The sequence below is a fragment of the Typopeltis vanoorti genome, chromosome 14 (genome assembly GCF_054136105.1).
Source record: "Typopeltis vanoorti isolate ZY-2024b chromosome 14, IOZ_Tvanoo_1.0, whole genome shotgun sequence".
In the NCBI taxonomy this organism is placed as follows: Eukaryota; Metazoa; Arthropoda; class Arachnida; order Uropygi; family Thelyphonidae; genus Typopeltis; species Typopeltis vanoorti.
The window spans coordinates 86,145,250-86,159,619 of record NC_143562.1 but is presented as its reverse complement, the minus strand read 5'-3'; the positions used below and the strand labels follow the sequence as shown (position 1 = coordinate 86,159,619).

Sequence of the window (14,370 nt, the reverse complement as noted above, 5' to 3'; positions counted from 1 at the left end):
TAATAACACGACAAAATAACAGAACAGAAGAAACTTCCATAATTTAGGCGAATCCCAACTTACAAATATAATTCATTCCTTGATATGTGTTTGTAAATTAAAATTATTTTTTTTTCATAAGATATATTGTTAGTCTTATTAACATATTTTTGAGAACTTCGGGCATCATAAAAGTATCGCTCTATGTTCATGAAATGAATTTGGGGTGCAATTTACTAGTCCATATAGTGTTCATACATATGAATTGTTCGTATCTTGAAAGTTTGTAAGTTGTGATTTGCCTGCATATGCTTTTTTATTGATGCATATATACAAAATTGTAACAAAGCAATACCAGCAGTTACAATATTTATGTGATTATATAAATATTGTATCTCAAACGTAATCTCAGAATTATTATTTGTTAATTTGACTGAAGGTGCATTTTTTTGTTCCTGAATAATTTTATTTCAGATAATTATATAACAATTATTGTTTGGTCCAAATGAATTGCATATGTCCAAATTTTAAAAAGTTCGCTGGTGGATCTAAATTAAGTTTTGTTTATTCATAATCCTAATTAAAAATTACTTCACCGAATGAATGCTTCGTTTTCACACCTATACAGTTTTTTCTTATTGAAAACAAAACATATCTTTAGACATTTCATAGCACAACATACATATTAATTTTAGAATTTTATATAGCCTTCTGATCTTTTCACTTTAATTTCATCCTTTGAAGTCAGCCTGGTGTTAATGCATGTTTACATCAGCTCCATGGTAGGTATTCTGTAAACATGCTTATTCAGCTGAAAAGTTCCACAAATACGACAACAAAGGTTCTGTATGTGCCAGTTATGACCACAGCAATGTACTGTCACATTGGGTAATTAAATGTTCTTTAAGAATAATTAATTCTGCAATGTATTTTGCTATTTTCTTTATAATGATTAGGAAAATAGCAATAATTCATCAAAGTGCATTATGAAAATGGGTAAGATAATATTAATACTTGCTGATTTTTTTACTTTTACCTCAGGACATAATTTACTTAAATATATAATGATTTCTTGAAATGTGTAAACATAATCAAGCAGATGAATGGAATTTTCTCTTAAAAAAAAGATATTTATGAAAATTGTCCTTTTTATAATTCCGTAGTGAGAAATTAATAGAAGTTCTGTGAAACTGAAAATTAAAACTGTAACCATTTGAAGAAAAACAAAATGAAACACACACATCATTTTTATTGTCGAAATTTAGAATTAGGTGTATTTATGATAATCAGTGTTGTGCTAAACAATTTTTTTTTTCTGCAGTTTAAGCAAAACGGTCTTTAAAAGTCTTAGAACTGTATTTCAAAAAGAATAAGTATTATTATATAATAAATAAATATTATTTGATGCAAAATGGACATCAAATAATGTTGGCAATTATCTCTTCTGTTTGTTGCACTTTTAATGGAAAAATTAATAATATTGTCATTTGTGTTGTTGCTTTTTTTTTTTTAATGTGAGAAAGAAAAGGAAGATGCCTGAAACTGTACTTTTGTTTGAATGTGAAATATTAGCTGCTAAAAATTAATACAGAATGCTTATAACATCAAAGGAAACCAACGTGCAAAAAAATATATCACCTCTATCTTCTTGCATTTAGTGAAGGGGGTAGCCAACCATAGTTTACACTATGAAATGGCAAGTTCCCACAGTACTCAAATATATTAGTATCACTTGCAACTCATCTATAATTTGTCAATTTATTTGTGCAAATTAAATGCAATTTAGTTTGTGTTGAGAAAAGTTTATAAAGGAATAAAACTAGATTTCTTAACCAAACATGAGTAAATGACAGTTTGTACTTTTAAATAAAATTGAAAAATTTAGGTTCATTGGACAAATGAACATCTGGTGATTCATTGATTTATGTCAGTTTTACATTAGTGAAAATACTATAAATATCATTACAACGGTTAACACGTGTAGAAAAATAGAATTTATTAAAATTCTAGTATAAGTATGAGAAATTTTCTTTTGGATTTATTAGTGGACCATGGTTCTTTATAAATATATACAATCATCGACAAGTTTTGCCAGCTTAAGTCTGTCTGGCTTCTTCAGGACAAGAAATGGGTACACTAACATTAAATGCTAAAAAAAATGACAACAACAGTTAAATTAAAATTGAAATGACACATAACATCAAGAGCGTGGAGTCTTAGTCATTGTTTGCGTTTTATAGTTTTTTTGCGAAGTTGAGTTCTGCTAAACATAGTGAATTTATTAAGCTTTTCCAAATGTCTTTTAGTATCATGCCTTGATTTCTGTTGAGATTGTCTCCTGTCCAGAGTATCACTGCAGCTTCTTTAACCCCCCAACCAGCCATGACGTCTATAGACGTTCAGCTAAATCTGGATACGAAGCTCTAACACCCATTGAATAACATGGATAAGAAGTGCAATCTGGTGCCACTATTTCATCCATATTGGTCAGTAGGGAGGTTAAAGTTTCTACATCTGAAGACTTCTTCAATGTAGGACATGGAGCTGTTGTCCCAATTGATGGAGTGGTTCAAAATTGAGAAATGATGGGCTAATCCTGAGGTATCTGTTCTGTTGTTGTTGACATCCCCTATATGTTCTGTTTTTCGGATTTCTAGGCTTCATGATGTTTGGCCTATATAATCCAGTCCACAGGAACATGGGATGTTATATACACCTGCGTACTTATAGAAGGCGATGCTGTCCTTAGGAGATCTTAACATGTGTCGTGTAGTTTGAAGGCAACCCTGATGTTGAATGACCTCATGATTTTTGCTATTTTTGTTGAAACTGAGCCGGCATAAGGTATGACAATGGACAATGTATACTGCGTGACTGGAGGTTGTCGCTGTGGGTTGTTTCTATTGAGAATCTTTTGGATTATATTTTTTGGGTAATTATTTCTGACTAGAGTTTGAGATATGAGTGAGAGTTCATCAAGCAGATCTTTTTCTTCTGTGATGATATTTGTTGCTCTATTTTTAAGCATATGTATAATGCTTAGTTTTTGTGCTTGATGGTGAGTAGATTTAAAGCGAAGATAACATCCAGTGTCTGTCGGTTTGCGGTAGATTGTGAGCTTGATTTGTCCATTCTCGTTTTTTTATTAGTGTGTCCAGAAAAGGTAATTGACTGTTATTTTCCAACTCTAACGTGAACTTGATTTTTTGGTGGAAAGAACATATTTTTTGAAGGAACTCGTGTAATTCATTTTCTGTGTCTTTCCAAATAATGAAGACATCATCCACATATCTCCACCAGACTAATGGTTTTGGATTTATTTCAGAATAAATTTAATTTAAATCTAATAAATCCAAAAGAAAATTTCTCATACTTCGTGTAAAGGGACCAAATATTAACAGTTACAATGAAAAATTCTAGTATATTTCATCCAGTGTTACATTTTGTCAGGGTGAGAACAGAAGATCGATTTATTATTATTATTACACAGGCAACTCCACAGTCTGGAGACTCACTGAAGATCTTTCAACATTTGTGCAATATCCACCATACTTTGCTTTGAACTCATTCACAGTCATGGCATCAAGGCACCCACAGCAGACTCTGGCAACTTGTTCCACTCATTCCCCACTCTCCAAGCAAAAAAGATCTAATCCTCACCCCTTTGCTAATCACACTCTTGCTCCTTTTCCAAGAATGGCCCCAGTTCTCCCGCCACCAGACCTGTTCAGAAAAATTTCCTCTGTATTGATTCTGTAATAACCTTTAAGTAATTTGTATGTTTCAATCATATCACCCATTGACTAATTTCTAAAACACACAAATCTTCAACCTATTCTCATAAAGTGCATTCTGTAGCCCTATTACCATCTTGGTCACTGCAGTCAAGATGGGATCTTATCAAGGTACTATAAAGTGGTATAATCTGCTTATCTATGTTCTTCAGTAATCTGATGAGCTGTGAGCCACTTTTGCAACACACCCTCTAAACTTTAATTCCCTATTCACAAACACTCATATTTCTGGATATTTCCATAAATGCATAACTTGACAAAATGATATCCGTTCTCCTTTTCCCATGCCACTCATTTAGTCTGTTTAAATCATTGCATCATCAGCAAACAATATTTCCTTTCAGATAATTTTCTGTATCATTAATGTACACATTAGATAGTAGTGGCCCAAGTAACCTTCTGGTATGTCTCTAGTCACAGGCCCTCTACTGGATTCTACTCCTGAATAAACTATGGTCTGGTCTCTCTTTATCAGCCAACTTCATATGTCTTCATGTGCTGCAGTTAATTAAGAAATCAATTCTCCCCTGGAAATATTCATATATAATCTTCTGCTCGTGTTAGTTTTTTGCCTGCTGAAAAATTTAATCACTCACAGTAACAGTGATGCCATTTGGTATCCAGAATGCAAAGAACCTTTACAAAGGATTTTCACCTGAAGATGAGTTAGCTGGTCACATACAGAGGTGGCAGTGTTCCTCCTAGAAACTTAGGTTTGTCAAACCTAAGTTTCTAGGAGCAGTAATTATGGTTATTAAATAGGAAGCCAGGTTACTTGGCCATATATGTAAGAGGAAGATGATGATATATTGAAAGAAACAGGAAGATTTGAAAAAACTTAGTTAAGGTGTTAAAATATACATGAAGAGTGAACTCAGTAACATTCTTTCTTTATCTTTCTACAGTAAAGGAGTAAAAAGGCATTTAAAGCAATAACAGGAAATATAGGTTAAGAAATCAGGAAAAAGTCTGTAAATGTTTTACTCTAATTCTAGAATTTTTTTGAGAAAAAAGAAGTCTGTTGGTTTTATTTGAATAGTGATTCAAGTGCATATTAAATACTTAATTGCAATTATCAATGAGCTTAATCTTCTGATTTATGTTGCAAAACTTATTTTCGTCAGAGCTGCTCTGAAAAATGGTTTACATTGTTAAAAAATAAAAAAAATTAACAAACAAATAATTTCTTTTTATAAAGTAATCTTGTGGAATATATTATGTTCCTCAACATGGTACAGGTAGTCGTCGATTTACGACCTATGCGCTTTACGACTGCTACTGCATCTTGCACCGTGTTTCAGTATGAACTACTGTAACAGATTTTTATACTACACTCACACACCCTATCCATGTGGCCCCCAAAGCCTAATGGGAATGGTTGTGCGTGTAGCATCAGCCCACTGCCCAGTAATGTGTTTGGTGCGATTCATGCATCTCGATCTCTGTTTGCATACATATTATGTTCACTATTTTTGGTTCAGTTATAATTTGTGTTACAATTAGCATTTTTTTAAAACCCCTAAAGAAGGTGAATGCGACTGCACGTGATTTTAAGTTCTCATTCTACAGTGTCGAGGATTTTGAAAGACAGAGAAAGGATTCGTGAAGTTGTTAAAGGTTCGGCACCCATGCAAGCAACAGTGATAACGAAATAATGTACAGAGTCCATCCATGAAATGGAAAAATTGTTTCTTAGGATGGAAGATCAGATACAGAAGCGAACACCATTAAGCCTTCTTACAGTGCAGTCGAAGGCTAGAAGTCTCTTTCAGACGCTGAAGGAATGTGCTGGAAAAGATTACACTCAGACATTTATAGCACGTACAGGATGGTTCAAAAGAAGATTCACCCTTCATAGGGTTCAAGTCACTGGAGAATCAGCAAGTGCAGATGTGGAAGGAGCTCAAGAGTTTGCTAAAAGTCTGGATGAAATAATTAGGAAAGGAGGGTATCAACCAGAGCAGCTTTTCAACGTGGATGAGACCGGATTGCTGTGGAAAAGGATGCCAGAATGCACTTACATTCACCAAGAAGCCAAAAGCATGCCTGGTTTTAAGGCACTTAAAGGTAGGCTGACTTTGCTTCTTGGTGGGAACATTGCAGGTTTTAAATTGAGCCTTTTTTAATTTATTGTTCTGAAAATCCCGTGTTCAAGAATGTAAACAAGCACACTCTGCCTGTATACTTCCGTTCAAACCAAAAAGCCTGGATGACTCAAATGTTGTTTGAAGACTAGTTTCTAAATTGTTTTGTACTGCAAGTTCATGAATATTGCTTCAAGAAAGAAATTCCTTTCAAAATTGTATTAATCTTAGATAATGCACCTGGCCATCCGCCTCCATCCAGCTGTAAAAGTATTTTATTTGCCGCCAAATACAACTCCACTCATTCAGCCTATGGACCAAGGCGCAATTGCCACATTTAAGGCGCACTATCTTTGAACCACTTTTGCCCGAGCTATAGCTGCAACAGACGCCGACCCAGAACTATCTTTGCGAGAGTTTTGGAAACAGTACGATATTTATAAATGCATCAAAAATATTGCGGCCGCATGGGAGGCTGTGACAAAGAAATGCATGAATGGAATCTGGAAAAACTGTGTCCAGCGTTTTGTTAATGATGAATTTGATAGTGAACATGAACTTGTTACAGAAAATATTGTAACACTGGCAAATGGACTTTCTTTAGACATTGACGTGGAAGATGTTGAGGAACTTCTAGAGCAGGAATCTGGAGAACTTACTGCTTTGGAAGAAGAGAAAAATGAAGATGAGGAAGAACCAGAAAGAAAATTCACCATTAGAGGGTTATCTGAAGGTTTTTCTCTACTAAATAAACTTCTTACACATTTTGAGGAAATGGACCCAAACATTGAACGATTTGCAGGGATTGAACGAATGATACAAGATGCTTTTTGGTTATACTGTGAAATGTACAAGCAGAAAAGGAAACAAACAATTCAGACAAAAATCAACATTCTTATGAGGAAAAACAACTCCCACTACATCAAGTGGCAGCATTGATGACCCGCAGCCAAGCACGAGTGGTCAGTAAAATATTTCTTATCTATTTTCTACATATGTTTTGTTTAGTTTTTTTATTTTAAGATAAAATATTTTTTAGGTTTTATACAGTATTTGATATCTTTTTCATATTTTTTATTTTTGTAAATAATGAACCAATTGTGTTGTACGACAGTGTCTGATATACCTAAGCTGGTCCAACTTACGTCCAGATCGCTTTACGACCAGTCAGTCGGAACCTAGCATGGTCATAAGTCAACGACTACCTGTATATGGTTTGACACACACACACACACCCATGTAGCCTTTTAGGATAGAGAGAAACTTATGCCTTTGTTGGAAAAGCTGATAAGTGATGTAGTTCCCTCTGAATATCTTTAAACAAGCTTGCAGTGAATATGAAGTGAAATATAATGAATTAGTTAATATATGTGGAGAGGAGAGGTTGAGAGGAAAAGAGATGGTATGATAGAAATATTTAAGTTAGTGTGAGTATTTTATCAAATTCATACAGAAGGGATTATAAAAAAGAGCAGAGGATGAGAGGGAAAGAACAAAGGGCCATCCCTAGAAATTGTGTTAAAGGTGTGGTGAGGAGTAGGTTTTCAGAGTGGTGGTGAGTGGAATGCATTGCATTCAATAAGACATGTTACTAGTTAAGTTTACATTCCTCCCTCAATGAGTGTGCAAACTTTATGGAAGTGGCCATAATAATAATAATTTCAGTATCTCTCTTTGAATATTCTTTCTGTATAAAATGATGTGTCTAATTGTTTTTTTTTATTAGGTATTTAATCTCAATGGTCATACAGTTACCTGTAATACTGCAGAGAATTCAGTCAACATTATTCCTAATAGAGGAGCCATGTTAGAGGACTTTATACATTTGAGTAATGGTTTAATAAAATGCATAGAAAGTAAAAACAAATTACTTACATGAAATGCTTCTAAAACATCTCTTGTATACTTTTGTAAATATTGGAACCTGTATATGTGTGGAAACCATTCACTAATAAACGATAATAAAAATGTTATTTTTTACATTTTTTGTTGAATTCTGCATTATTGGTCTACTTTTGTTTTAGTTTGATACTCCACAATTGCACTATATTTTCAAAAACATAAAGCTGATCAAAACTGCATTGATGAAAAACTAAACAAAAAAAAAAGGAGGGGGAGGTTATACTTTATGAAAAGGATTAAACCCCTCCATCATATTTGCAAATGCTTCTGACAGAGACAACATTTACTTTTAGGACCCCCCCCCCTTAATTCTGTGGCAAAAAATTAAAATGAGGCCTCCATAAAAGTAGGCACATGCTCAGTTTACAAGGTGATATCGTGAGGTATAAGTAGAAAACTTCATCAAATTTGTTGATATGGTATTTTTTTTTTGGGGGGGGGGGTGCTATTCATATCAGTTAAGGCTACTGAACAGCATCTCCAGCTAAGCCCACCCTTTCTTGCAATATAGCCTATTTCCATAAACAGGACTCTAGCAGATATGGCAAGTATTTAATACTGCAAAGTAAGGTATACCTTCTCTAGTTGGAGAAAACGCCAATTGGATAGATAACATTATTCTCCCAAGGAAACACTGCCACAACCCTGCTTATTGGAAGTCTGAACTGGTTTTTGCTATCATGTTTGGTCTTCAGAGCAAAGGTGCTGATTCCCCTCCCCCTTCTGTGTTGCATGCAGTATGTGATGCCCTTGAAGGGCATTAAATCAAATTTAGATCCAGTCCTCCTCCCATTTTAGATAGACAGCAAAATGGCTATTTGCTAGATAGAACATTGGACTGAATCTAATAGTAACAAATCAGGAGGCTTCCCAACCAGCTAACAAATAATCTGGCTGCCATTTACTATAATGCTTGGAAGGAATCGAAGCATGGTAGCATGTAGGGGAAACTCTCAAGGCCACATGGAGATGGGAGATTGGGACTTCAATCTCTTAGTGTATGTCCTACTCTTTCACTCTTTCTCCTCACCAACAGTGAAGGATAGCATAATTACTTTACTGTGGATCACAAAAGATCTCCTGCAAATATCCCACCAAAAAGCCCATACACATCAATAATACTTAAAAAAACTTTTTCCATATCCAATTTATCAACATTTGTGGCCTTAACAGCAATATAAATGATGTGCACCATCATTCACAGTCATCCATATCAGACCATTCCTAACATAACTTCAGCTGGCAACCTTAACAACTACCATCCACCTCAACTGTTCCACACTAGTTCTTATACACTTCATTCCATCACAATGGCAGTATGCATGCTTTTGTTAGCACCAAAATCCCATATCACAGACTAAAAAAACCTTGAACAACTTTTCTCCCATTTGGTCTGCTCTGGCTCAAAATTTTCTTACCATAATTTGTGTATTCATTTACTGTCTCTGTTACTCTCTAATTTTTTTTTCTGATAACCACTGTTTGATTACCTATCTTCTAATGCTTCATTTTCCACATTCAAAATAATCAAACAGCAAGGTCATCTTTGGACTTGAGTCCTTCTCTTCTCTACCCAGTGGAAAACCAGATAATTTTTGCTATCATCTAATACTCTTAACAAGCACTCCTTTCAAATACACTGTATATGTCATTTATGTTCTTTGCATCTCAGACTATAATCTCATCCAATTTTACTACAGAACATCTTACACCCAGCCTTTCTCAGTCTTGGCATTACAAGGATGCCAAATGGAATGACTTCTGCTCTTCCTTCCAGTGGTCTGATTACTATTTCTATTCTCCTAATGCAAACACCTGCTCAGATCCAATGGCACAATTCTTACAGAATGAAAGCTTTCATCTCCAATGACACCCAGTATTCCTGGCTACTGTTCAAGCCTTGATTCTCCAAGTGGTCTATGGCAAACCAATAAAAAATGACAAGTGGTTTGAGCCCAAAATTTTAGTTCACATAAATAAAATAAAATAAAATAAAATATAAAAACCTGAAAGGACCAAATGCACAAAACTTTTTTCCTGTTCAAGCTTATCCATCCATACTAAGAAACCTTTGTGCACAGTAATTCAGATGTGGCCATATCAAAGCTTTACACAGAGAATAACATATTTTTGCTTATTAATGCATCTTCCAATAAACAAATAATCCTATAAGCTACCTTGCCCATCTTTGCAATATGCTTTCCAAACTTCAATAATGCCAAAGTTGCACAAAAGAATGTAGCATGTTTAAATTTCAAGATTCACTACTATGCTTCCTGTACATTCCATTTTATCTAAATATTCTGATATGATAATGAAGTTAAAGCAAAACACCACTCAAAACATTATATAAAATAACAGTAGATTGCGGTAATTTATTTCTATGTTATAATAAAACTGCATAAAATCCAAACCCATATACTATTCATGGTTTGTCCATGAAGTTGTCATTATATATACTAATGACAAAAATACAACTTATCAACTTGTAACTAAAGAAACAGTTTATCATAGTGGGATCTTTACTATAAAGTAGCGAGTGAGTTCACTATAATAGTACGGTGAAAGCTGACTGTATGTGCTCGAAATCTTAAGGAATAACATATTTAAAAGTGATGTTAATTTTGGCAAGGAAATGGGGTATGTGTTTTTGAATAATTACCTAAATATTTAAAATTTTAACTTCAGGCTTAATATCTCCATAGGAAGGAAATGATAAGCTTTTCATGGGAACACCATTGTGATTAAAATAACTAGCTCTCAGCTTGTATAAACGGTATTTATTTTTGCAATATGTCACACAATCCTCTTTATTAATTACATATACCAAGATTTAGTGCTACAAATCTTGATTTTAAAAAAATCTAAAAACATGACTTTATATAATAGCCATAATGTGTTTTTTTTCTCACTTAGAATGCAGAAAACAATTTTAATTGATGATACAATCAATTACTAAAAACAAATTATCAGAAACTGCATTCTGCACAAATGATAAGTATATTTCAAAATTAGATAGGCAAATCTTTTCAATTTAGTTTTATGAAAATGAAGCATAGTAAATTTTGAGTAAAAAAATTACACAAAATCACAGCTTACATGACAAAAATATGAATTATAAAAATTATCACCAAAAAAAAAAAAAAATTGTCTTTAAAGTGAGTCAAATTCTGAGAGTATAACTCCATTCCAACAGAATGTGGGAATTCCTATAATCAATGCTATGACCTAAAGAAATCTGAAGATTAATGCCATCACTATTATTCTTGAATTCAGTATAATTTTTTAAAATATGCATTTTATGATATCAACCTATTTAGAAAACCTATGCACAGTGTTTTACATTTCAGGTGATACTTTTCCATTGTTCCACAACATCTTCAGAGAAAAGCACTAAACTAGCATTTTCAACTATACCATATTCATAATCTTTACCTAATATCACAAAACACTGACTTACCAGCATTCAGTATCAAGGATTAGATTCAAAGACTTACTATCCCTCTATTGCTAATTACAATCTCTGAGTTGTTTAGGTAGATAGACAGTACTTTCTGGTAAATAAGATACCCAGAAAATTCTCATTTGAAGAGTGAATAACTAGTATATATTTTTTATGTAAAACTCACCCATGAAAGGTTAGAAATCTCTAGTATATTAGCACTTTGTTGGTTGGCTAAGAATCCAGGAACCCTGTGCTCTAGAGACTAAGCAAAGTACTTTTTTTTTCAAGTCACTTCAGACCTCCATTAAGCAAGGCAGCTGGTTTATCACTGGGCAAAGAAATTTTTCTATTATCCAATGGGAAGAGTATAAATTCATGTTTCTATCCACTCTGGCTATGCTACCTTATATATTATTAAATTAAATTTCAACAAAATTAATATGTTACATATATTGCCTCCAAAAGAATGATCATTGTAAGTTTAATTCTAATTATTGACTACAGGAACGTTTTCTATGCTTTTTTCTTCTCAAGTTAGATGATCTTTGGCACAAGCAAGTAGGGTTTTTTTTTTTTTTTTTTACCTCCTAGAAATTTGGGGTTTAACTCCAAAACTTATAAAAATTGACCATAGAAGTCACAATATTTTAAACAATATCAGTTATGGTAAGAAATGCAAGGTGGGACAGTAGTCTTTCATACTCTCATCACCCATAACATCTACAAACCAGTAGTAGCCAAAATACCAACAAGTAGGTTAGAAAGTAGTAGATTTGCTGCCTACTTATTTCCAAAAGGCAGCAGTCCACTGATTTGTTCAGGCTAAAAAAATTCCACCTAGTCCATTTTACATCTTTAAAGGATTGATTTTATATGTAATATATATGGGGTTTCTTATAACTGGAAAAAAAAAACGCATTAACAAGAGCTGATATTTTTAGAAGTATCAACTCTGACAGATTCAAATCTGTGAGTTGATATATTTAAAGTATGTGCTGACTCTCAAGAGTCAATACATATTTTGATTTTCAATCATTTAAATGAAACATTCATTATCAGAATAAGTGTTACCTGAAATTAGCCTTATAGTACTACAAACATAGTGCTACTCGCAAAATTCCTTTTAACATTTACATTCACATTATTTATATATAAAATCAAAGCTATTTTAAGATACAGCAAAAACAATATGTCACCTACTTTAAAGAAATGGAAAAAAGAGGGGAAAATTTTTTTTTAACTGTTTAATTCTTTTAAATACTGTAGCAAATTTGATGCTAGTCTCTCTTACTATCTGACATCCTTGATATATATTTAATCAAGAAGCAACTATTGACATTACATAAAGAATACTAAAAATGAACAGAAGTCTGTGAAATATAAAAACTTTCTAGAATTAACTGTTTTAATTTTCACTCATGATTTTTTAAAGTTTTTCATTTATTTGTTTATTGTTACAAGTAAACTAATGTCTAAAAATTATACCTTCATAAATACCTGATTTTTAAAATATTCTATACATTGCTTTTATCTAGATTGAGAAAACAATCTTAGCAATAATAACAGAAAACTACATTGAAGGCTTTTAAAAATGACAAACCTTTTTATATATAATAAAGTGGAAATTTAAATTCCATATTCATTCTTATTCCTGTAAAGTTTCGTAGATAAAACGTTATAAAACAAAGTAACAATCATATATTACTTCTCATGTTGTCATCTCAGAATCACCTCCTCATATTGAAACAAGATTATGAAACAGTGAATACACTATATACAAAACATTTTAGTATTTAACTTGTATTTAAACTACTAGTATACAAAGAATACCACAATATCTTTGTTATATTTTATTAAATTTAGATTGCATTACAGTTCTGTTTTTATTCTATTCGGATCCCTATAGATTTTTGGACAAAGCATATGAAATGAATAAGGATTAAGAACTGTAATTACCATAATCTATATCAATTAATGAATAAATAAGTTCAAAATGAACTTAAATTTAAATTATTTCCACTCTGACAAGCAGACATGTACATATGTGCAAAATGCTTATGTACTAATACACACATCCTACAAAATGCTGTGTGTGAGATAAATTCTACATCAAATTTACACATTTGAGAATACTTCTCCTTGTATATCAATACAAATTTATGAAACAGGTAAATATTGACTCAGCGCTGCTTAATATATAATGGAATAATGAACTTAGAACCAAATGGTGATGCGTATCGGCTTCCCACTTTTGTGAACACTTCTTTAGGAAAGCCAACATCACAAAGGTACAAACTACAGCTATCCGCTTTGAAAGCAAATGGTAACACAGGTGCAAGAATCCATTTTGGTTCTAAGGTGCTTCCTTCTGGTGGGGGATCTAAACAAAGAACTGGAGCTTTGCACTGTGTTGCCCACTGAGTAACAGTACAATTCCACATTTTATCTGGTTCAGCATTTTTATCATGGCTGTCCAGGGCACCAACAATCAAGTCAACCGTTGTAGGCATGCCTATAATACAGATAAATATCTTTAAGATCATATTAAAAATATTATAACATGTTCAGAACTGAAAAGGATGTCCAAACATCCTTTAAGAGAACAACATAATATGCATGCCCAAACAGGACATGAAGATTATGTTGTCCTCTTAAATAAATCCCTACAGACTTTCTAAAATGATGCAATCAAATATAATAACTATATTATATAAAAGGCTAAATTTTAAATGATGATTCTATAGGGGAGAAAGAAACATTAGCTTTTCCAAAATATATTTTAGCTCTTTAGGCACAATATTTTGTAACTAGACAGAAAATTAAATACATGAATAGCTAATAAAATAAAGGCAGGAGTAAACTGATTAAATTTCCCTAAAACATAGGCAAAATCAGTTCAAACATCTTTGTGCTGAGTTTATGCATTGCTTTTCATTTGCTTTAAAGGCTAACGGTATGATTAACAGAATGAAATTTAACATGTTCTGTTAAAACTCCGATTAACAGTATTTCCACCTGCACATGGTGGTAGGTTTATGCGCTACCATGACCTAGAAAGCTATTTAGGTGGTAGCAGAACAGCTACTGGCAGGGTCTCCCTTGCCAACTATGGCTCTAGTCAAGGGCCTGAGAAAAAGAAAGAGGAAAAGCTATCCCTGATCCTCTA

The 14,370-nt window shown here is 33.0% G+C and overlaps 2 protein-coding genes across 2 annotated transcripts in view; one reads left to right on the top strand and one right to left on the bottom strand.

Annotated features, from left to right (window-relative positions):
* Mat89Ba (nucleolar protein 6 Mat89Ba) overlaps nt 1-7,829 on the top strand; it is a 329,267-nt gene extending 321,438 nt beyond the window's left edge. Inside the window, exon 23 of the mRNA XM_090403430.1 lies at nt 7,584-7,829. Coding sequence (XP_090259556.1) covers nt 7,584-7,736 — 153 coding nt within the window. The 3' untranslated portion in view covers nt 7,737-7,829. The remainder of the gene's footprint in view (nt 1-7,583) is intronic.
* A 2,705-nt stretch (nt 7,830-10,534) lies between these two features.
* The window catches only part of Edc3 (Enhancer of mRNA-decapping protein 3), a 175,292-nt gene continuing 171,456 nt past the window's right edge, over nt 10,535-14,370 (bottom strand). The window contains exon 7 of the mRNA XM_090404406.1: nt 10,535-13,716. Within this exon, the coding sequence (XP_090260532.1) occupies nt 13,385-13,716 (332 nt within the window). The 3' untranslated portion in view covers nt 10,535-13,384. The remainder of the gene's footprint in view (nt 13,717-14,370) is intronic.